Source organism: Thunnus albacares, chromosome 22 (assembly GCF_914725855.1).
Source record: "Thunnus albacares chromosome 22, fThuAlb1.1, whole genome shotgun sequence".
NCBI classification, from domain to species: domain Eukaryota; kingdom Metazoa; phylum Chordata; class Actinopteri; order Scombriformes; family Scombridae; genus Thunnus; species Thunnus albacares.
The window spans coordinates 21,042,751-21,068,732 of NC_058127.1; the positions used below are offsets into that span (position 1 = coordinate 21,042,751).

Sequence of the window (25,982 nt, forward strand, 5' to 3'; positions counted from 1 at the left end):
GCACTTGCGTATGTGTGCGTTTGCATGAAGGCTATTCTTATGTCGGAGTGCAGAGCAGCACGCCAACTCAATTCACCAGCTGCACCAATAGCCTGTGGAATTCCCATTATATACTTTAGGAGACCTGTGCCTCTCAATATCTGGCTTTCTTACAGACACCACATGCCCTTTTAGAATATCCCACTTGACACAAACACACACCTGTCCTTTTAATCTTATGCTTCCATTTAGTTTTAGTTTTTTAAATAAAGATCAGAGGGGGAGATATCAAAGGCTCCATCTGTTGTCAGAATGCTGCCGTGAGAGTTGCGACCCTCGCTCTGTCACCTGCCCACCCGGCTATTAATAACCCTGCACAAACACACACACACATAACACAAACACACTGGCACTGGTTACTGGACACTTCTGCATGGGCTTCCCTGATATTTGTAATATGTGTAAATACATTCATGCATACATGCGCTGTGAGCTCCATCAGCTGAAGCATGTGAAGCCTGAAAGTCTGCAGTCATTCCCAAAAGCCCATTGTGGCGACAGGGCTGATAGTGCTTCAATATCATAGACCTGCCTGCAGCATTATCGCCGCACTACTGTTTGACGCGTGCTCGTTTCTATCCTCGGCTTATGATCTCACACTTGAAACAGATGAAACTGCGGTATTGGGAACACAGGCTGTCTAACCAGTTCACAAAAACACACAGGGACCATTCTGATTGATGTATTTATACTGGGAGTGGTGAGCAGGAGGGCAAGTCGAAGACATTTTCCCTCTCCGAACTATCAACCTGAGTCTGATTTATGGCCTGTTTGTGTTTTTGTGCTGGAAACCCTGACCAGCATGAGAGAGAGAGGATACTATGAACTGAGATACAACAGAGAGGAGGTAATAGGAAGTGGAAAGTAGAGACAGAAATTATAGGTGATGGAGGGAAGGTTTTCTTATCTTGTGTAACAGAAGAAATTACTTCATGACCTTTGAAAGACAGACATCACCCGCATGAAAAACAATGTGAAGGATCCAAGAAGCAGCAGGATCCAGAGTTCATTCCTCGGCCTTTACTTCAATGATCATAACACTTGTTCACTGGCTCAGACATCACGTCTCAGAACTTCAGTTACCATTTCTATGGCAACAACATCCATCTCTATTTTTATGTCCTATTCGACATAGTTATCTACCCTCAAGCTCACCTGAAACTCAATATCAGCAAGACTGAGGTGCTTTTTCTCTGTTGAAACTCTTATAAGACCTCTACATCACAATTGGCAGCATCTCTCTGCTCCTGTCAAGAAGTTTGGTATAATTCTAGACTGCCTCTGCAACTCCATCCCTGCAGGTAATACAGAATCTGTTGAATAAGACCCTTCCTCATGAGAGACTCTGCCCATCTGTTTGTTCAAATTTTTATTCTGCGTCATTTTCATTTGGGAGCTGCTGGAACTTCTGAAGCACTCCACTCTGCCCTAAAACTCATTCAGGATACTTGAACACACCTTTGTCTCCTTATATCATTTATTCTTGTTACTTACACACAGACATACATGTACATTAGCTTTAATGGCTGAATGATGTTTTCTCAGCTCCTCTAACTGCTTTCCAAATATGTCTTTCTCCTACTTGTCATGACTTTTGTTATTACTAAATTGTCAATGATTGCCCTTAAAATTTATTAAAATTTTAAGCTCATTTAACTGTTGCACCACTTAAATGTAAGGTTTCATTCCAGTTTCATTAATCAGATTGTCTGGGACCTTTTTTTGCATGTCATTCCCCATCTCTCTCTACCCCCATTTCCTGTCATCTCACTACTGTCGACTATCTAGCATGGGAATAAAATGTTTTCTGACCCAAAATTCCGCTACTTAAAGCCACTATATGCCTAAAGCCATACATTTGAATGATTATATAATCTTTTTGTTTGTAGAAAAGTAAACAGTCCCAACCAGAGTTGGTTCAGTCTATGTGTTGCTTCAGCCTGTTCATCTCAGTATCCTCAGGATTGATTTATTGGACACTGTCATAACTATTGACGTTCCTTCACTCCATCTCGTCCCCTCTGATGCAATCTGCCACAGTGTCTTTTTTGATTCTACCACTGGGAGGCACCATAATTGTGAATCTTACACAATTCTTCACACGGTGGCTTACATACATTTTTGGATTTTGTCCAGGATATTTTCAAGAGAACTGTTTTTATACAGGAACAGTTACATAAGTTACTGAAACAATGAAATCCACAAACCATTTAAGTATCAGTACTGTTAAATTAGATTGATTTTGTTTTACTCTTTTTAATAACTAAACCTTCTGAAATAAGAGATCAGCACAGCTTGAATTCCAGCATTTTTCCAACAGCCTTTATACCAGACTCAAGGCAGCACAACGGGAATGACTGCCACTGCACCAAAACAGGGAGGGTGGATACAAATGTGTGAAGGGATGGAAGAGGTTGAGGAATTGTGATTTAACAGCAAAGAATAATAGGGGCAGATGTTCATTAAAGGATAAAGAAGGCATTAAAAGTGAAATGAGCAATAAATGCCATTAACCGCTTCAGCTCCAATCCACCACCAATACTTCATCCACAGAGAAAGTCAACCCCCCAATCAACTCTACGCTCCACTCCGCCCACTTGCTCTCTTTCCCAAAAATATCCCCATTGTCATAACCCGTAGCCCATTGCCATTCCTTTACCCCATCCCACCCCCTCCACTTCCTCTTCCTCCCACCCACCATCCCCTCAGTCCCCACCTCAGATTGGTGAGCACCAACAGGTGCCTTCCCCACAGGCTTCCCAGTACAAACACATTCCGCCCTCTCGTCACTCCCAGCACGCGCACCCAATCACGCCGTGGTTTCACCCATGGAGCCATGGCCACAAAAAGAAGAAGAGAAAGGAGAGAGAGCTGTTAGCTGAACAGTGTGTGCCGCTGAAGGTGCCAACTAGCTGTAATCCAATCGGAGGTGTGCATCTATTTGCTTGAGATAGAAAGGTGTGTGTGAGCTTTTGGAGACGCTCATCCTTATAGGTCCCAGGTGAGGGTGCAGAGGGGTCAAAGTGCGTGGTCATCGTGGAGAGGGGGGCCTCTGGTTGGCACAAGAGAAGTGTAAGAAGATGTCATGACTGTCACGATTGGACAAATTAAGATGAAGATGAACATTAATGTGAGAATGAACACATTTATCATCGTATGCAGCTGCCTCTGCTTCGCTTTCACTGGTAAGAACATTTAAGAACTGTTGGTGTGTGTTTGTGGAGACGACTGAATGATCTCATGATCGCACTGGTAATAGTTTTATATCAGCCGATATTTTCCGCAGTATTTAAACACATTTTTAGCACAATTTTAGTTGTTTAAATATTAATTTTTCAAGATGAATGAGATAAAACAGAATTTGAAAATAACTTGAATCTGAATTTCTGTGTAAGGCTTACAGCATTTGCTTGTCAAAGTTTTGTTGATACTAAAAGAACAGAAATATTTTTTTCCTGTGTCATTTAAATTAAGATATAAGGTATATGTTGAAATGTACAATGAAGGAGATAAAGGGGGGGAAAGAAAAACAAAACTGTTTGACTGCCGTTGACTTTGACCTTCGACCTCATATCAGGCTTGGAAACAAACAGTTGCCCTGTGCTTGTTGGCGACCGGCAGTGCAGTGTTCCCATTCCTCCGTCTGTACAAACACTACTACCTGTTTCTTGTGGTACTGCCTGGAAGTGAATCTTTTCCACCTCCATTTTCACACATACACTTAAGAACTGAGGCATTTTTGTGCTAAAATCAGATATGATGAGATAACAGCCAAGTATCTCACATACCACTGCACTCTGTCAGTTCGGCTAAATTGGTATTGATTCCACTTCCTCTGTTTTTGGATAAAATCATGATTAGAATCGATTTCCGATGAAGTCCTCACCTGGAATCAGTTGAAGGGCTTTGACTTTGACCCCGCAGTGGGATTGGAAAGCAATGCACTGGCTGGTGACCTCGTCTGCGGTTGTGGTGTATTGTTCCTGTCCCTCTGTAAGTCCTACTGCCAGTGTGATTTTACAACTATATTGTCCTAAAGAGGTGGGCCAACAGAAAGAGGAGAGCAAGAGCAGGAGTGGTAGAAATAAAGGTCAATCCAAATGGAAACATATGATCTTACTATGTCCTATGATGTTGTTTCACTTAAAAAGCAAAAAAAAAAACCTGACTGTCCTGCTCTAGAACATATAATGAATCATATTAACACATCATTGTTTGATAATCAGAGCCTATTTTTGTCCCTGATGGAGCTGGTATCCCAGTCATCCCTTTGATCTCATTCCCTTGCTGCATATCAATTACATTAGCTCAGTCACCTTTGCTACCCATCGTACACCACATCCTTTCTGTCCTTCTTTGTCTTTTCCACATGTTAGTTTGTTACATATTTGGAATGAAAGTCAGTCTATCGTCAGCCAGTACTGAGACACATTTTTGGAAATCCATGTCATCATGCTGAGTGCTTAATTCTCCTGAATATTAAATTCCACATATTTCATTTCACACCTTTCTTAAAAAGTGAATAAAACACTATTTCTGTTGTCGTTCTTCCATAGGAAGGAAGCAAAATATACGTACAAAATCTCATTCAGCAACAGTATTTATTTCCAGATCAAAAAGTAATAGTATCTATGACACTAATAGAATGCGAATCAGACAGACCAGTCCATCCATACTGGGTATACATGACTACATGCAGTATATTTTTAGCATGGGTCATCCCAGAAGGAATTGAACCCCTAACCACTGCAGGTCTGACTCACTGATCCACGGAGAACAAACCTGCTGTGGTCTGGGTGTCAGTGACTTAAAGCTGCAGATTGACATGTTCCCTGATTGTGTTGTATTTTATCTCATTTTTCCAGCTTTGGTCTTTTCTATTAACTCTTAATTTGCTCTTGGTTTCTTCCATTCTCTTTTTTATCAATCAAAAATAAAAGGTAAAAGAATGGGAAAATATTGCCCACCAAAAAAAGAAAAGAAAAGAAAAGAAAAGAAAAGAAAAGAAAAGAAAAGAAAAAGAAAGGAAAAGAAAAGAAAAGAAAAGAAAAGAAAAACAATTAAAGAGAAAAAAAGGTCAAAACATCAAATATTAGCTCCAGACATGTTATAAGACATATACAGATTACTCTGCTTTAAATAACAGTTTGTGTCTGATGTTTTTTTCCCCCACAAAAATAGTTTAAGTATCTAGTTAAAAATATTGCACATCTATTGTTCAAGTCTAACTGCTGAAAACATATGTCTCCTACTTAAAAGTCCATTCTCAGTGTATGTGCGCTGGAGACTTCAAGTTCCCACATCACACTTGTATGTTAGCTCCAAACTAGTTGTGATGTCACAAATCCTGCTTGTAGGTAGACAACTTAGGTGTGTGAGATTTAAGGTGAGCATAGAGAAAGTTTCCTCCTTCAGCTGATGAATGTGAAAACAAACTCTGCACATACATCGTTCTGCACGGTGAAGCTCAAACATTACACATACACACATTAACATATTTTTGACTGGGGGGGTTAACATATTTTAGACTGCTGTAACACTATGTAGTCCTTTATAAACCTGTCAAAAAAATTTAAGCTAAATGTGTGTTTAAGTGTTTTAAGTGTGATAAAATTTCCTTGTGGTTTTTGTCTGGAAAAGTAAGTAAGTAAGTAAAAAAATATGAATTTCATGTGTGCCTTTTCTATAAGATTGTGTAAAATTTAGTCTCAAGCCAGTAATCGTTTTTAATTGATTAATTAATTAATTAATTTATTTATTTATTTATCGGGACAGTGTACAGTTTTTAACATAAATGATGCACTGTACCAGATTTGGCTTCAAGCTAATTTTCATCTGCAGTCCCTAAAAACATATAACAGCACAATAGCAAACAGTAAAAAGCAAAAAGGACAGGACACATTATACAAAATACAAAGCTAAACACAACAGCACATCACATACACCCACAATGTCAATCAGAAATTAACAATGCAAGCATGTCAAACCAAAAGCAAGATTATTTGAGAAGACCATGAGATCAAATCCAGACTCAGTGGCCACAGAGCTGAGCAGCCTTCAGCAGATTCTTCAACCTGGCTCTGAATGCACTGATTGAACTGCAGCTCTTCATATCATCAGGGAGGACATTCTACTGAGTTGTGGCTTTCAAAGAGAAAGTTGACTGTCCAAATGCAGTGTGACGAAATGGCATGGCACAATTATGTATAGAGGATATTCTGGAGGATCTAATAGAACTTACTCAGTGAGTGTACACAAAATCACATAGTGGAGGAGGTGCCAAACCATTTAAAATTTTATAAACTAGGCACAAATTAGAGAATAATCTAACATTCTCAAAGCTCAGTAAATTGTATTTCTCCAGTACCCTGCAGTGATGGAAATGCATTGGCTTTTTGTCCAGAGTTTTTAGTTTGTTTGTATAAGGACTCAAGAGGTTTTATGGCTGTTTCTCCAGCCTGCCCCCAACATGTGATGCAATACAACATATGGGAAAGAATCATAGCATGCATAAATATCTTGGCTGCGTCCAAAGGGAGACAGTTTCTAATATGTCTAAAATTTGCTAAGTTGTACTGGTTTTGACCATTTTTTAACATGTTTCTTCAAGTTCAAATTTGGATCCAGTGTCACACCAAGATATTTAAAGTCAGTAACTATGTAAGTCTTTTCACCTTTGATGAGAATATCAGCGTTAGGAGGTTGTACCATGGTTTTTTGAGAAAAACATACCTTTTGTCTTGTTTACATTTAGACTCAGACATGATTGATCAAGCCAATTTGTGATCCTTTCCAATGCAATTGTTAGCTTAGCAGCAGCTAACTTAGCTGTTTTTGCGTGTGTGTACACAATGGTGTCATCTGCATACATTTGTAGTTCTACATCATGACACCGTTGAGGGAGATCATTAATATATAGGCTAAATAATAGGGGACCTAATACTTTAGGGGACCTTGTGGAACACCCATTGTGCACTTCATGTTACTGGACAGTGCGTCACCAACTTTGACACATTGTATCCTATTAGATAAATATGAAGACATCCATGCCAGTCCTCTGGATGAGAAGTTAAATTTAGAGAGTTTCAATATTAAACATCATGATTGACTGTGTCGAATGCTTTACGCAGATCTAAAAATACAGCACCAACTACTCCTCCTTTGTCCAGTTTTGATATAATTTTCTCTATTTAGAGCAAGGTAGCAGTTTCGGTGGAATGATTTGTTCTAAAGCCAAATTGCATACAATGTAGACCAAAGCTACTTGTATTAAGAAATGTTATCAGTTGTTTAATGACAACTTTCTCAGCAATCTTTGAGAGTACTGGCAGTATACTTATTGGTCTGTAGTTACTGGCTTCAAGGCGGACTCCAGATTTAAAAATAGCTGTGACAATGGCACATTCCCAGTTATCAGGAAAGGAGCTGTGTTTAAAAGACAAGTTAATTAAATGAGCAATAGGGGGAGTTAAAATTAAAAAATATAAAAAAAAAAATAATATTTGTGTGATTTAACAAACATGGTGTCAAATTTGAAAGCATCTCTACTTTTGGAGCTTTTTAAGAAGCTGATGATTTTGTTTACTTGTAACTCATTAGTCTCTACCAGTTCGAGTTTGCATGATCCCCCCTTCTCCCTTGTTTCTATCATGTTTTGTCTTGTTCTTATTTTGCTGTTCTTCCTTTTTCATCCATGTCACCGTTCTCTGCTATTCTTTTTTTTCAGATGGTGCTGGCTTTTGTTATATTATTTTATCATTCCATGTTCCCCCTCATCATTTTCTGTCTCTTTGCATCTGTAATTTTAGGAGCCTCAGAAACAGAGCGGAGGCTCCATAAGAAGATATTTCAGAACTACAACTTGAAAGTCAGACCGGCACGCTACTGGGAAGAGAAGGTGATGGTCCGGGTAGGGATGACCCTCTCCCAGCTAGTCAGCTTGGTAAACACACACACACACACACACACACACACACACACACATTTGTGTAGCTATCTTAGTGAGGACATTTATTGACATAATGCATTCCCTAGCCCCTAACCCTAAACTTAACCATCACAACTAAATGCCTAACCCTGACCCTAACCCTAAACTGAACCTAAACCCAATTCTAACCGTGACCTTAAAACCAAGTCTGAACCCTCAAACAGCCCTTTCAAGGTATGTCAGAAAGTGAGGACCAGCGAAAATATCACTCACTTTCCTAAAATGTCCTCACTTCCAAGGTCTAAAACTCAAATTGATTCTCATAATGATAGCCATTCAAGTACACACACACACACACACACACACACACCAGCAACATGCACATAGACACTCATACATACAAACATATCCTTATGCATCATTTACACTAATATATTAAGTTATTTTATGAAGTTATCCAACAAAGGGTGCGTCATGGTTATCTATACCCAATTAGTTTCCACTGAGAGTAACAGCGCTGTAATGCACAACAAGATATTGTGGCATCATTAATTATGTCTCCTTTCTCTCTCTCTCTCTCTGTCTCTCTATCCCACAACAGAACGAGAAGAACGGCGAGATGACAACCAACGTGTTCATGAACCTGGTATAAGGATGAAAACATTCATCTTCATCACTGAGGCTCGCTCTGCTGCTCTGCTCAGACTCCTCTGCTCTCTCCCCGCTGCTCTGTCACTCTGATCTCAAATGGGCTTGTCACTTCTTATAAACACAAATTATTTCTTGCTTTATCTCTCTTATTCTCTTACTCACTCTTTCGCTTGTGCACCTCGCCCTCGTTAATTAGAGTTCAAGGCGGCTAGAGTGGTTATGACAGTGGTGTGCGAGTGCGTGCGTATGTGTGTGTGATAGTCTGTCCACATTGGTTGTATTAAAATTAATTATCAAAGACAGGAAAAAAACAAGCACGTAAATGAAAGAGACATCAGGGCACCGTGGTAATGATTTCACCTCTTTTCTGCTCCTGCTATGCTTGTTATTTACATTCTCTCGTTTTTCTGCCCTCCCTTCCTTGCTGCTTTTTTCCTCCTCTCGTTCCTTCCTTCCATCCTTTCCAGGAATGGACAGACTACAGGTTGTCATGGAACCCAGAGGAATATGACAACATTAACGTTTTGAGGATTCCTCCCAACAAGGTGTGGCGTCCTGACATCTACCTCATAAATAAGTGAGTGTGTCTGCATTGACAGTCTTCCACTTAATCCATAATAATTTACAGACAATCTGCTCTGAAGACAAAAGTGGAAAGAAACATGTTCCACTTTAAAATATGTTCAGAAATATGCTAAAACATTGCAAAATATGTGAATGTTTTAAACATATTTGCATGACCTATGACCTAATTTTAAAGGTCACATTTTTAAATTTTCCTGTGACAAAACAAATAATCTGATGATAATCTGACTTGGTTGAGAGGGGAAACAAACAACAAACAAACAATTGTTGCCACTTAGCCCAGTTAGTCCCTGTTCCATCTGTTATTGACACAATATTAACACTTACTAACATGTCTGTGTGTATTAATATATAAATATTTGGGCCCAAATACATGCTATCGACAGTTCACAGAAGGCAAATGTAAGGCAAAGGTACAAAATATACTTTGAATGAATGTCACATACTAAAGGCCACAATAAATCAAAGATGTAGAAGTAAATGTGAAATGTCACATTTGCTTTCTTTTTTCTCCCTGCAGTAATGACGGTCAGTTTGACGTGGCTCTGTATGTCAACGTCTTGGTTTACAGTGATGGGAAAGTCAACTGGCTCCCCCCAGCCATCTACCGCAGCTCCTGCTCTATAGAGGTACAGGCTTTGAGGATCATATGCCAAAAACTTTTAGTTTATTCTTCTTCTTTCATTGACTTTCACCCAACAATCCACAGGTTGCGTATTTCCCGTTTGACTGGCAGAACTGCAGCATGGTTTTCCGCTCATATACCTATGATGCCTCTGAGGTGGACCTGCAGTACTTTCTGGACGATGAAGGCAAAGAGATCCAGGAGATTGTTATAGATGAGAACGCTTTCACTGGTATGTTTCTTCACTAGCGTCTTCTGCTTCCCATAGTTTTGTACAGTGTTCAATCTACACATAACCTGTGTCCTAGCCAATGTGTACAATGTGTGAAGTTTGTTTTATGAAATAATAATGTAACAAAATCCCACTTTGCTGCTATTACAAGTTGATTCAGTCTAGTACACAGTTATTCCCCACAAGTTGGGGAATATATTGAGTCAGTACTCAAGATAATACAATCACCAATCAGTTAATTTAGTTCCACAAAGTAATTATTATGTCTTTTTACTGCTTTATAACAGTCTACTCTCAAAATACACAAAATTCTTCATAATGCACAAAATGCACACATTTTTTTGTAAGGTTGTTCATGACACTCACCAGTGCCTTACAGCAAAAAACTCTTTCATAGCAAAGAAAGAATTGCAAATAATAACAGTCAAATAAACCATATTGGTGGCTATAAAAGGTTAGTATCCTGCATTTTTACAGGAGTTTTATATTTACAAACTCTACTAATGATAATCAGTGCCTTGCTCAATGACATTTGAACAGTAACAAAATAATCAATCAAAGGTTCACTTTTTCACATTTTTTAACTGGACCTTTAATCTTTGATTATTTTGCTGCAAATACTGTTTACAATGGTTACAAATGAATTTTAATGCTCAAGTTACTGCACTATTAAATGAGCAGAGAGCGATTCTTGTTTATGTCCAATGAAAAGCCATCTCCCAACACTTAATTTAGGTCCCCCTTCCCAATACTTTTTGCTTCCCCACCTTGTTCTTCACAGAGAACGGGGAGTGGGCCATCTGTCACAAGCCCTCAAGGAAGAACGTTAAGGAAGACCTGTATGAGGACATCACCTTTTACCTCATCATAGAGAGGAAGCCTCTTTTCTACATCATCAACATCATCGTGCCCTGCATCCTCACCAGCGTGTTGGCTATATTTGTCTTCTACCTGCCTCCTGGAGCAGGTCAGCACATCAGATATGTTTTGACGTTGTGACTACACATCTACTCAGTGATGCATTGTCTAATGTCATGACAAGAGGCATGTGTCAGACTACATCATGAGGCAGGACAACCTTAAAAGGCACGGAAGGATTTTGATTTATTATGGATCAGAGGAAAGTGACCTTGGCTAGGAATCTACTTTGTCAGTATTTGGTCCTGTATGGCCAGAATGATGAGAGAGTAGGAATTACAGATTCAAGGGAAAGCAAAAGGATGGACGGTAAACAAACCAAACATGTTGAACTCTCAGAAAATGATTTTTTTTCATCTTTTTGGATATCTGTGAGACAGGCATCAATCAGACAAAATATCTTTAACTAAAACTTACCAATAAACTCAATACTTGTAAGTAATGCCTTGGTCCAGCATTTTTAAAGATTAAGCCAATCTAGCAATTGCATGTCTCTCCAAAACAAATGCGTGCATTTGTCAATGCAAACCAGAAGCCAGTAGAGTAACATTTGTTGCTTCACTATCTTAATTAATTCATCAAATTGTCCCTGTCCTCTCCAGGAGAGAAGATGACTCTCTCCATTTCTGTCCTCATCGCTTTGACTGTCTTCATGCTCCTGCTGGCTGACAAGGTCCCTGAGACTTCCCTTGCCATACCCATTATTGTCAACTACGTCATGTTCACCATGATCCTGGTCACCTTCTCTGTCATCCTGAGCGTGGTTGTCCTCAACCTGCACCACCGAACAGCCAGCACGCACATCATGCCACACTGGGTTCGGAAGGTGAGGCTGGGATTGTTTAAGCCTAGTCTGTTAAAGCATCCCGATAGATATATAAAGAATTAGAAGCACATATATTTCATTACTCACCCTGATTTCTGAACCTTAAATTCCCAGTTCTTCATTCACTTCCTGCCCAAGTTCATTGGCATGATGAGGCCCAACCCAGAGGAGCCTCTGCTGAAGGAAGAGTCTAAAGACGACATCCCTATCCGAGGCTTCAGTGGACGGCAGCCTGGAGGAGAGTACTTCTTTCGCAAGATCAACCCTGATCTTGTCATACCCTGGAGGGGCAGGTAAGGCTGCATTTATAAGGTGACTCCTGGAGACATGAATACACAGTTTGACAGTTCATACTGCCTCATCAGAATAGAGTGTCCATAACGGCTACAGCAGATGAATCACTCCTTACATGATTACAAGTATAAAATTTATGTCAGAAAAGACATTCTTCCCATTTCAGACCAGTCAGTAAAGATGCGTTTTCGTTCTTTTTTTCCCCACTTGTATTGCGGTACGAAAAAGAAAGAAAAAACATCCATCTTCTAAAGTTTCAGCTTTCATTCATGCCAATTGCTGACAGTATGAATATCCAGCAACAAACTTTATACACTCTCTATAAAAAATAAAGATTTAGATTTCCCAAAACAACAGAAAACTCAAATAAATCTCATAAATATTGGTTTAAACTTTGATTAAAAAAAACTTGATTGGGTTTGACTCAAAAGATAAACCAAGCTCTTGGTTTGAATTGTTGAGAGTGATAAACTTCCAAAATGTTATAGTGCCTATATTCTTACCTGTCAAGACCTGTCAAGTTAAAAACTATGGATATGAAATAACGACCATGAGGGTCATTCATACTGATTCAACCTCTCTCTCGGCTAAGATGTGCTGATCCTGATGTTTAAACCTGGAGAAAGCTATTTCTATTAATGTTAATAAAAGCCAGCACAGGCATGAATCTTCTTTGTAGAGTCTGCCAAAGTGTGAATGTTGGATCAGATGCCAGACCAGCTATTATAGTAAAGTACACAGTGTGCTAGACTTGGCAGAATTACAGCCATCACCACAGCAGTTCAGAGAATCTGTCAAGACAGTAACAGTGGCTATGTGCACTTCTTTCAGCCTCATATACAGTATTTAAAGCTAGTTTAATATTACAATATAAAAGCTACTCTGACAAACAAAGGATGGATCTTCAAATAGTTCAGTGTACTGGGAGTAAACCAAGTGTCATTTTTATCCATGCTAGCAGCGTGGCTTTATGGATTGCGATTTCGGTCCATTAGTCCGTCCACCTCTTTGGTTCAGAATGAAATATTACAGCAACTATTGAATAGATTGCCATGAAATTGGGTACACACATTCATGGTCCCCAGAGGATGATGACTTTAGTGGTTCCCTAACTTTTCATTTTGCACCACCATGAGGTTGACATTTGTGGTTTTAAGCAAAATGTCTCAAAAGTTATTGAACGGATTGTCATAGAATTTGGTACATACATTCACATTCCCCTCAGGGAATTGAGTTGTAATAATTTTAGCGATCCTTTAACATTTCCTCAAGTGCCATAAGTAGGTCAAAATTCCCCTTCCAAAAGATCCCCTTTCAATCTAGTTGTGGCAGCTGGCACTATTCCTTTGCTATTTAGCCACGATGGTCATAATGCTCAGAATTACACAGTTACTGTCCTAGACCTACCAAAATTTAGGTGTTTAGTTCAACAAATGTTGAGGCTTTAATTAATTGACTGAGCAAAGGATAGGTTATTGCCAATGAAATATCAATCAGTGATAGAGATCAAAATACACATTACCTCAAATTTTGCTTCAATTTTTTGCTGTGTGCCCAACTGTGCTGGCTTTACTCTGGTTAATCTGCCAGTAGGCATCAGCCTTGCCACCCAGCCCTGCTATCTTAAACAGCTCCACAGTCCCCTGAACCAGGCCTGGTGCTGTGCACCTCTCATCCCGTTCCAAAGGCATCAGATTCAGCCTCAGCTAAGCCCCGCACCCCAGTCCACAGTCGCCAGCTACTAAGCCTCTGTTTAGTTTGGGCATTAGGGGGTAATCCCACAGAAAGGAGGTGGACGGACAGTGAAGATTGGATAGGGCTGGATGAGTAGAGGGGAAGACCAGTGCTGAGTGATCGGAGCAGAAGAGGATTTTGTCGTTTTTGATGTGGAAGAGATGGTGGTTGTGCTGTTAAGGCAGACAGAAACACAGGCACCAGTGTCCAGTCTGTGTACTGTAGAGGTTTATTCCAGGCGTTGTCCTTTACAACACATTTATGAGAATTTTCTGGATGTTTGATGATGTGAGCTGCTAGTATGCGTCTTCATTTGTCTGTATTTATTCGGTATCACCTATAGATGTGTATTTATGTGAGCATACTGATATAAGTCAATATAGATACATTCACATGTACAGTAAGTATAGCTACAGTGTCAGTAGTGTATGTGTGATTGCTTAAGAGTGTGAGTGTCATAATGAGAAGGGCTTCATGTATCTGTGGTGATGAATGCAAGCTGTGGAATGTGGATGGCATGCAGCATGTAGGGCACCACATAGCTCTGCCCTGAGCTGTGGCCATGTACACACACACACACTCACACACATACACACACACTCATTTTTATTGTCCAGCAGTCCATCTGTTGTCACTCTGACTCTTTGCGACACTGATAACTTATCCCACTCCTTCACTGACGCCTTCCTCTCACTGGTGCCAGAGGTTCTACACGTTATCAACACCATACACACCATATACACACTGTACAACTCCACACTGCATACATAGACTGTATGTAGACATGCAGTGAAGGTGCCAGTCTGCACGAGCCAGACGTCCTCAGAGGGTTACACATTTGTATCAATGTTGTGTTCTCCCTCCCTCCCTCCCTCTCTCTCTCCCTCTCTCTCTCTATCTCTCTGTCTCTCTCTCCAGTGAAGTTCTTTAGTATTCTTAATATTGTCCCTCATTAGCAAATGAATGCATAAGTGAGCACAGCCCATAAATAAACAAATTGATGAACAAATGAATAAGCAAAACAAGCAACCAAAAAAATGTATGAGTAGAGTAATTAAAAGAGAAGACGAAATACAACTACAAGTACAAACAAACAAATAAATCAACTAAGAAATCAATTCTATGACATGAAGGGCAATGCAGGAATATATTTATACTAAAAAAATCTAAAATACCTTTTTCACAAGTTTATACAAGTAAACTAATCAGAGTCAAAATAAGTACGAAGATAAAATTCTCAAAAGATCTTTGTGACTCAGCTGTAGAAAACAAGACTTATTTGTTGGAAACATATATTATGATAATAAATAAAGATATTGAACAGGACTTTAAAGAAGGCAATATGTTGTAACGTATGCTTTCATATACAGTAAATATACCGTATGTACATGAGGACACACACAATATTGGACAGAAGTGTATAAATACAAATACTTACAATTTATACAGTGGAGTTATAGATAGAATAAAATAAACATATTAAAAATAAATGAATCTGCATGTCAGTACAGTATGATTTATCCTCTATATGCTTTTACTGTTTCTCATGTATGTGCTAATCCAACACACAAACACATATTTGTAGACAGTATATGTGTCTGCACTGCTTCATATGTGGTTGTGAAACAGGACAGGTGTGATAACCTTTCCAATTAACCCTCACCTGCTCATCACACCGCCACTCATGAATAACTTTCCCTCCTCGGCAGTTGTGCTGTATTTTCACAGAGCAGAGAGAGAGAGAGAGAGATAGAGAGAGAGAGAAACCTATGTGCAGTGAAGAGATCAAACCTTTCATTATACTGTTACACGTTCAGTAATGTGACATTTAGCTGAAGGGTAGACATGTGCTGTCAACATGTATATACATGCCACAAGGGGCCACATACATCCCTTGTTACTGTAGCGATGTTGATGGATTGATCAGGCTGTGATGGTAAATGACTGTCATAAGTTCATAACACTCAAATATAGCAACAAAAAAGACATTTATATACTGTATGTTTAGCATCACATGGACATTTGTTCTGATGAAAATATGTGCACTATATAAAATATTGTATATTATTAATATGATCCCCTGTACAGGACAGAAGGATGAACATTTAATTTCACTGTGAGACATCTATATGCTGAAATACTCCTCAGTCAAGTGAAAAACATACAGTAATGTTCAGATATGATTGTTGTAAGGGGAAAACCACAAAGCCGACTTTGAGGAACCAACAGACTACCCTATTTATACAAAGTGTGTTAGAAAGATTTAACTTTCCATTCTTATAGAAGTGAATCAAGTTTTAGAAAACAGCACATATTTTTAAAAAAGTGAAAATTTAAAAAGTTTAAAAGTCTGGAAATCAAGTTTTCACCTGACACTGAGGATATGCATAATACACCCATGTTTCACAAGAGGTGAAGGGTGAATGGGGTGACAGAAAACACAGGGCAGCAGGAGGAAGTGGAATCGTTACCAAATAGTTAACACCCTATTTAAGTGTTTGCTTGAACTTGTGTAACGTGTGGTCAGACTGTGACCTGACCTGTAAGGGTCAAATATTAAGAAATGTGCACTTCACCACAGAAAATAGAGAAGTAAATATTACAGGGTTTGGTAACATCTTGTGTTTTTCTTCTGGAAATCCTTGAAAACACATCTGATTCTGTTAGAAATCTATTTTAAGGTATTTTCTACAAAAGAAAAAGCAATGTGCAACCAGTCCTGTATGTTCCCTTTTAAATTATTTAAATAATGAACTTGAACTTGACACAGTCTCCTTATACACTACCTATACATATATTCATTGTAACCCGTAATTTGCACCTGTCATCTGCTTAGTTAACAAATACTGACATGTACACATAGGGAAAGAAAATGTATCTCGCATTATAATTTGTAGGTTTGAGATCATAGTTTGTGCTAATATATCTTTATATTATTTTCCTCGCAATTCCAAAGACAATCTGCATTTATGGTTTTTATAAATTCCTCAATTGCAATTAAAAGATATTTATAAAATAATATTTCTGACTGAGCAGTGAAAAGCATGTTGACTTGATGCGACAAGAACGCTGTCAAAACAAACCTCCCCCTCTCGCTCATATGTTTTGGGTTATGGAACAGCTGTGTGAGTGTAAGAATGAAGGGGTCAAAGGTCATGGCATCACATAAACATTGACCCAGTGTTGTGTCAATGTCACCTCTGTGTCGGGAGTGTGCTGCTGCTGTCACTCAGTGCTCAGTGGAGCTGCAGGAAGTCTGTGAGTGGCTAGAGGGCACACAAGGACACATACTGTATGTTAGCAGGAATGTGGAGGAAGGCATGAAGAGGCAACACTGACATCTGCTTCTATACCGTGTGTCCTACGCTGGACACCTAATGTCAGTGCTGGTTTGTTTCAGCGGGCGTGAACTATGGTGTGCTCATGACGTAGGTTACACGACATAAATCTGAGCTAATGGAGCTTTTGTGAAGGGTGTTGCTGCATGTTTTAACTTCTTCCAGAGGACATGTGTCTAAGTATTAATATGACACCCAGGTGTGACTGTGTTGCCTTTGGAAAAATCATGGGACACTGCCCATGTGTCCACTAAATAAAAACAGCCTATAATAAAATAATAATAACACTAAAATAATAATAAACAGATAAATCATTTAAAAAAAAAATATATTTAACTAAGATAAAAGGAAATTAGATTGACTGTAGTTATCCTGAAGGAAAATTTTCTGCCCAAGATGCTCAATATACACGGTCAAATAGTTAGTTGTGTTATTTATTGTGCCATGCATACAAATGCTCAGCCCACCTGGACTGTACTGTACTGTACTGTTGCAGTGTTAAAACATTTTGTCAGACAAAAAATAACCTCTTACATATAACTTTACATTTAAACAAATAATTTGTGTCTTCTGTGCCAAGATTGACAAATAAAATCTGCCACAAAAAAGGTTCCCCTCCTATAATACAAGTCAAAGTTTTATAAATTATATAGTCAAGTTTTTTTAATCATCCATCCAGTAAAACTCAGAACTGGATTTTTAATTTTTATTTTTTAATTTTACAAAAAAGTATAGCCCTATCATCCTTATAGAATGAGCAATAAAACATTAAATGGAATAGCTACATCAATTGTTTTTTTAAATTAAAGGTTATTAATTAAAAAATAAAGTAGAAAAAACTAAATAAAAGATGGTGCACATTACGATGCATGAATGAAAGTGCAGGTTACAGGTTATAAACAGGAATAAACTGCACATAAATGTGCATCTGTGTTATTATGTTAATTACAAATTAGAAGCACATACAGTAAATATAAAGTATGAATATAAGAGCCTCTCAGCCAGAGATAACTAAACTGTTGATTTGTTAAGCAAGTGAAAGTAGTTTAATATGCAGGTATCAAGATTCATTCACACTTCTGGAAACTTTAAGAAATAAAATTAAGGCAGTTAAACAATAAGTTGGTACTTTTTTACAGTTTATTATCTATCATATCTGCAGTAGGGCTCCACATAAAAGCTCAGATCGTTTCTCTGATGAGTTAATATTTAAGTTTTAGACAAGTTTTAGACAAACATTTGCAGCAGTTCAGTGTTCTATATGTCTTTTCATGTGTATCTCTGTTTCTTTACATCCTTCCCCCCCATGTCTGTGTCTTTTAGGTGTGAGAGCACAGTGCAGCTGCAGCGGCACCCAGACACTGACGGCTACTGTCTGATCCTCCCTCCCAACCTGAAGTCAGCCATCGCTGCTGTGACATACATGGCCGAGCAGCTGAAGAAGCAGGACACGGACGACACAGTGAGAAACATGCACAACACGACACACACCGTCAGGCAGCTTGTTATTCAGTCGGCATGCAGTTACTGAGCACAGAGTGTTCCAAACATGCCCCAGCGATGTTCATGTGTCACTGCATACATACAGTACACTGCTGACTCAGTGCTTACAGTAAGTCCTTTGTGTGTGTGTGTGTGTGTGTGTGTGTGTGTGTGTGTGTGTGTGTGTGTGTGTGTGTGTGTGTGTGTGTGTGTTCCCTCCAGATGACAGGAGACTGGCAGTTCATCGCCCTGGTGGTGGACCGTCTCTTCCTGTGGTTATTTGTCATCATCACCACTCTGGGAACCCTGGCCATGTTCTTGGATGCCAGTTTCAACTATACACCCGACAACCCCTTCCCATAGGAGACAACACACACACACACACACACGCACACACACACATCACACACACATCACACACATATATATATATATATGCACACACACAACACATGGATACTAGGGTATTTTCAACAAAATCTTAATGAGATTTAAGTATATTTTATTGAATCTTCTGAACTCTTTACTGTTTGTTCTTTGATAAAAATAAATCCTAATAAGTCATGGTGCTCTCTGAGCTCACCAGATCTGACTTTCCATAATTCCATATTTCTGTTGCCAGTCTCTGAAATGTAGCAGACAAAGAATTGTCACCTTGTATAATGTAATGACATTTAAAAAATGGCATACCAGCTAATGCTAACAAAATCCATGTATGTAGATCTACAGTATAGAAGGTAAAAGCATCAGTGGTTTTGCATTATTTTTGTCGAAATCATGTATTTAACACATTGTGATCTTTGTTATTTAAGTTTAAAAGCTTGAAATACATGTTTCTTGAAAGTGACAGTTTGTGTTTTTTTAGTGATGTACTGTAGGCTAACTAGTTTGTTATTTGACTGTTTGTGACAGAGATATCTGTCCCAATTTTACTGTCAATAATCTCCCTGAATCAGATTCTCACAAATAGCTTTCCACCAATCAACCAAGACAACAAGGAAGACATCTCATAGGTTGTAATGTTGGTGTTTGAGCAATAGAGGGCAGTAATATTAAAGTAATTCATCAGAGATCTATGCTGGTGAGAGAAAAGTTATAAAAAGGTTACATTTTAATTAGTTTTTACAGAGTCATCGGTTTCATCATATTACATATATTATTATGTATACAAAAATCTAAATGTGATTACTTCAAGAGGGCAGGTGGATTCGTATGTTCTTGACCAACATGTTGCCATCTTTTGATGCATTATTTTCAGTGATCAGTTTGAGTCAAGTGCAGGAAAAATCCATCATGAGTCATGCTTCCATCTCAACCAGCACTTTGAATGATTCAATGACTCAAATCTGACTTTCATAAAAATTTCATTGTCATTCTCCTCTCAGCCAGGCTTTGACACACACATACACACACACACAGTAGGCCTTGATAAATCAAATGTCTTATTGCTTTGTAGAGCTGCAGAGCTGCACGAGGCAATTTATACTGTTTAATCAGAAATCACGGTGGGTCTCAGTGGTTCTGTACTTCAGTACAATTTCCTGCTACTTTACATTACAATTACATTTCAGTGTGTTGTTCTTTTTTTTTTAATATACTTTGTTTTTTCAAAATGATTTTCACATACTGTATGCAGCTTAGATGCATCCAAATTTATAATTCAAGGAAAATTTCAAAAAAATCAAAAGTTTAAATTACAGAGAAACAAAAGAGCAAAACAAAAAAACCCCAAAACATAACGAAGAAGGGGGAAGATATGACAGAGAGGTTGGATTCTGCACACATTTATGTACATTAAATACATTCACATACATCTATGTGTTCACCCATGTATGTTGTGCTTTTTAGTCCATCTGACAGTTATACTTACAACTTTGCAGATTAACATTTTACATTCAAAACATGTGATTATGCATTGTTATATATTAAGCTACCCAAAAGTAGTAAAAATAGCTCCATCTCAAGTTGCTACATTAAAATACTGCTCACTTGTTATTGCAAATTTGTCAGTAATAATTCAAGAATACATGATAATATAGAAAATTGATGCCATTATGCTGTATGAGTGCCTTTACTTTTGATACTTAAAGTACATTTTGCTGATATGTTTGCTTATTGTTACTTGACTGTGATGTTTGTTGTGATGTTTTGAGCTTCACTGTGCAGAATGATGTATGTGCAGAGTTTGGCACTAGACGGCTGTTTTCACATTCATCTGCTGAAGGGGGAAAGTTATGTGTTAATCTTAAATGTGAGTTTATCATGTACATGATTCTTGACATCACAACTAATTTGTAGCCAGTTGTGGTCTAGTATGCTGCTTATACAAGTGTGATGTGGAAATCTGAAACTTTCCGGTGTATCAGCTTTTCACTGAGGGAAAAAACATCTTGTGTCTGGAGAAGATCTTGAAGTAAAATTTTGAAAGCAGGACTTTTACCTGTAATGGAGTTTTTGTACAGTGTTGTATTGTATTGCTACTCTACCTAAGAAAAGGACCTGAAGACTTCTTTCACCACTGGTGGGGCTGCACACAGGCGAGCATCCGCGACTCTAACTGAGATGATTGTACTGTCAACTGTGTTGAATATGTTAATCTCTGCATTCACTCCATTCACAGGAAGTGACACATTCAAATGTAAAGCAAAGTACAAACTGTGTGATTGTCAGAATCAGGTGAGTCATTTATGTTACCAGACTTTCTCCTCCTCCGGTTAGTAAACATGAATTTACTGTAAGCAGTTCAATAACATCACCAGCTACTGTCATGTAGGTAGTTCCTACCATTTGTTTTTTGTATACAGATATCTACAGATCCAGACAGATACAGTGAGGGAAATTATTTAAAGGAAAACTACTTAAACTACTTAAAAATTCCTTAAATGACATCTACTCCTCCCTCACTGAAATCCAGAACCTATGAATATGCAAATGTGTGCCCTCTCAAAAGTTTAACTACTGAACACAAGAAGTCTCCTACTTCACTGAAAAGCACATTCTTGTGAATGTACGCTGAGGCTTCAAGTTTCCACATCACACCTGTGTAAGTTGCATACTGGACCACAATTGGCTCCAAACTAGTTGTGATGTCACAAAATTCTTCTTATACACGCACACGTCTCTAAACAGATTAAAGGAGAGGACTGAGAAACTTTCCCCCTGTGCAGATGAACGTGAAAACACTCCTTTAGTGTCAAACTTTACACATACATCATTCTGCACAGTGAAGCTCAAACATCTAAGTAACAGAAAGCAAAACACATTTTTGAGAGGAGGGGGACTTTAAAGTTTAGAGGCCACAGTCATAAATGCTCATTATCTTTCATTTTCGACTTTGTTTGCAGAGTCTGTGACAGAGTAAGACGTCAGAAGGTCAACTACTGTATATCCTATATGGTGGGTCTCCGCGGTGCACTGCCTCTTAGCTGATTAAGTTGTCTTGAACAGTACATTCCATAGTTACTCTGTAGCTATTTTCATGCTCACTGATGTGCAGCGTGAAGCCACAGAGTCTGACATTGTATTCACTGTGTCCAAACTGTGCAAATATGTTTCTACCCAATATGTAACACTTGCCAAACTCTTAAGAGAGAAAAGAACGCCTCTCTCTCTCTCATTGCCTCAGAGGGAAGACAAGAAGAATGAGTCCACAAGACCAACAACACAATCTATTGGTCCTGTCCTGCTGCTGCTGTACAAAAGCCAAGTCATGTTGCATAATAAGGCTGGAGGTGAAAAAGACATGGAGAGAAGGGCGCCATCCCCCTCGTTTGCGCACTCGGAGCTTTTCAGAGAAAAGCTGTGGGCCCAGCATGTTTTATTGCTAATGCCTCAGTGACTTCCAAGGGCACTTAAAAGACTTCAGTCATTGGATTTGCACTCCCCTTGCTCACTTCAGACCCGGAGGAGGCCTCAGAGACGGGAGGGAGAGCCCCCGAGAGAATGTTGTTAGTGCCCTTCTTTGGGCTGATTTAGCTGTTTTCTTTTTCACCTCCCATTGAGCGTTGAGCAACGGCTAAACCAGCAAGACAAATGTGTGTTTACGCTTCTAAAAAAGAAAGTAGTAAAAGTGGAAAGAGGCGCGAGAGAAGAGGGGGGGAAAAGAGCAATGTTCATTTTGTGGGCTTTACAACCCAGGATCTGGGTGGAGAAGCAGCCAAGAGGACATCATATAAATCAGGTTACCAATAGCAACAACACTGCTAGGCCTGAGACTGTCTATATACTGCGCTCCTGAATTTTCTTCCTCTTCTACACCTCACCTAGCTGTTTGTGCTCAATCTATGTTTTTTCACCTTTCCTTCATCTTTCTCTTCGCACCTTGACCCCAGACCTCTCAGCTCCCAACACCCCCCTCCACCTCCTCCTCCTCCTCCTCCTCCTCCTCCTCCTCCTCTCTTCAACCACTGTATCAAAGTGAAACATTGCTTGAACTACGTGGTCACTCTTCCTTGGCAACAATGGGGCATTTGTTGGCCTCCACAGCTAAACCTTGAGGCCTATTACCCAATCCTGGATACAGTAGAGGGGGAAAGAGTTATAGTGAGAGAAGAGGTGGAGTGAAAGGGCAAGAATGTGAGAAAATGAAAGATCAGTGGAAGGCAGAGGAGAGGTGGAAAAGGAAAACAGGGCCTCCTTACATGTATGCCTATAAGTGAACTGATAATCCAGCCAGTAGGTGACCACATTCCCATCAACCTGGCAGTAGGGATAACTTCCACCAGGCTTATGGGTTATTACTTCCTCTCTCATTACTACAGGACTATTGTTTCTTCACAGTGTGAAGTCATACAGACTGCAGCGCCAAAGCCTGACCTCTGATATGGACAATGCTTCCTATTGTCTCTCGGTTTTTGCTCGTTCACTGCAGGAAGTGGCTACTGCTGGCATGATAATGAACCTAATAGAACTGATGTGTTGTTAACTATAACAAGAGGTATAAAATGGTCATCTCCAGTTAGGTTATGAACATTTGATTCACTGACAAAAAACACTGTACGCACAGTTTGCATGGATCAAACAAAAAGCTACTTTAGAAGGTGTGTTATGCAACTTGAAAACCACTACTGAATTTGTAATCGCCTGGAGGTGATCATGTGTTTGGTCGTGTGTGTCCGTGTATTTGTGTGTGCATGTATGTGCATGTGCGTGCGTGCGTGTGTGTGTGTGTGTGTGTCCACAGCTAATCTCACATACCACTGAACCCATCAGCCTAATATTTTTTGTGCACATTTATGACTGCATGCTCAAGGACCTCTTGTGATTGAGTAATTCATGATTGTTGAAAAACCTATTTTATAATGGGTTTTATACTGCCAGTATCTGCTGACTCCTCACACCTCTTAACTGGCCGGTTGGGACCACAAGTGATCACCAACGGCAGTGAATTGGCTAGGCTAAAAACAAGTCTGTTGCAGGCCACATTTTGGCCTTTGTCGTGGCTCAAAAACTCCATAGAAAAGTTTGGTCTCATCTTGAACTGGAGCATCTGCAGATTAATTCCATACCCAATATGTTATGATCCACTAAAGGTAGGTACGATATGAGATGAATAAATCCCTGTTTTGGTTAGCTTCGCTGCCATCTTGACTGTACGGGAGCCAGGAGGGACAATTTTGTGAGATTCAACACTCACATAGGACGTAGGGAGGGGTTTTATTTTGTGTGGTGTGTTACAACAAATGTTGTAAATAAATAACAATGTTTCAATTGAGAAGTTTTGGACCCATCATCATTTATGGTTACTTTATTGAGTTCATACAGTTAGGTGGACCCGGGAGGACACTCCTGGTATGCATCTGAAAGAAAACTGAGAATACATTTCCCCACACACACCTGGTAGAGATCTACAGTCTACTGAGTGCACTCTTCTAGGGATGTGCAGAGGGCCCAGTATTTGTATTTGTATCTGTATTTGTTGAGGCACCAAATTATTTATATTTGTATTCGCATAAAAGTGGAAATAGGCATAAGAATCCTGTTTTGTTTTTATTACACTTTTAATTTTAGGATATTTAAGTGTTAAAATAAATGTTTATGAATAAACTATCTTATGAAGGAGGTCCCCACACTGGTTCTTCCACTCAAGTCTCCCGGATAATAGACGACTATGCTGACTACTGAGCTAAAACTTTGCTCAGTGCTGCTGCAATAGTGTAGACAGACCTGTATGCATTTATTCACTCATAACACAGAGACAGGACAGTGTGTAACGTGTAGGGAAGAACTTCAAAGGCGATTATTGCTTTGCACTTTCAATGTATTGCCTATTTTTTACAACCTAACATTGTGGAAAGGCAAAAGGGAACAACAGGTTATGGAGAGTCCCTTGAGAGCACTTTGCTTATGTCATTAGTTCAGCTTTATCTCTGGGGAACACCCTCAACTCTGGGAGTGATGTCCAAATAAGGAAATGTGCGTCATATAGCAGGTGGATGTGACTCACCTCGATGAGACCTGCTGATAGACGTAACAGCGGAGCAGAGGAGAGAGATTGAGATATTGATATTATCCACCTGTGCGCTGATATTTGACATGTTTTTTTCCTTCCTCCCAAAAAAAAATTTTTTTAAAAATATTTGTACGAAATAAACATTCGTAAAAAAACCCATTATTTGTGCTTTGCCAAATAACATATTTGGATTTGGACACACTCCCAAATTCTAGTTAGATTTGTGACTTGTTGGTGGCTACTGGGGTTTAACTTGTGTAAACCTTGTGAGGAAACACTTCAGTTTCTCTTTTATTCACTCTTTTTTCAAATAATAAATAATGAAACAAGCAGTAGTGGTAGAAGTATTCTGATCCTTTCTTTAAGTAAAAGTCAGAATAGAACAATGTAACAATAATCTGTTACAAGTAGAAGTCCTGCACTGAAAATTTTACTTAGGTAACAGAATAAAAGCTTTATCAATAAATACTTTAAAAATACTCACTATGCAGAATGGCCTCTTTCATAGTATTATTATATATATTATTGGACTAATATTATTGCTACACTACTTTTTAAGCAGCGTTATTGAGTTGGAGATAATTTTAACTATCTTATATACTTCATCATCATACTATAGAAGTTGGTAACTTGTTTTGTATGTAAAATCTGTAAACTAAACTCTCCAATAAATGTTGCGGGGTGAAAACTACAATAGTTCCCTCTGAAATGTAGTGGAGTAGAAGTATGAAGTGACATAAAATGAAATAACTTAAATACAGTACATGAGTAAATGTGCATAGTTACTTCCCATCACTGGAAACATTGAAGCATCTTCAACTATTACTAAATGTGGGTTTTGTTCACTTGTTTTTAGTGGTTTCAGATTCCCTCACAAGGC

At 38.9% G+C, this 25,982-nt stretch overlaps 1 protein-coding gene across 1 annotated transcript; it reads left to right on the plus strand.

The window, feature by feature from the left end:
• Nucleotides 1-2,844: 2,844 nt before the first annotated feature.
• Nucleotides 2,845-20,285, plus strand: chrnb1l (cholinergic receptor, nicotinic, beta 1 (muscle) like). Its single transcript, XM_044341345.1, has 11 exons — nt 2,845-3,224; nt 7,848-7,981; nt 8,568-8,612; nt 9,085-9,194; nt 9,723-9,831; nt 9,912-10,059; nt 10,841-11,026; nt 11,580-11,803; nt 11,918-12,096; nt 18,493-18,631; nt 18,874-20,285. Exons 1-11 carry the CDS (start codon nt 3,125-3,127, stop codon nt 19,012-19,014), a joined length of 1,515 nt encoding a protein of 504 aa, XP_044197280.1. The 5' UTR covers nt 2,845-3,124; the 3' UTR covers nt 19,015-20,285.
• Nucleotides 20,286-25,982: the final 5,697 nt, after the last annotated feature.

What these genes read in the sequence shown, in the direction of transcription:
- chrnb1l (XM_044341345.1), top strand. Translation starts at nt 3,125, where the DNA reads ATGACTGTCACGATTGGACAAATTAAGATGAAGATGAACATTAATGTG. An exon ending in GACATCTACCTCATAAATAA is followed by an intron (nt 9,195 to 9,722) that starts GTGAGTGTGTCT and finishes TTCTCCCTGCAG; the next exon opens with TAATGACGGTCAGTTTGACG. An exon ending in GTCATACCCTGGAGGGGCAG is followed by an intron (nt 12,097 to 18,492) that starts GTAAGGCTGCAT and finishes TGTGTCTTTTAG; the next exon opens with GTGTGAGAGCACAGTGCAGC.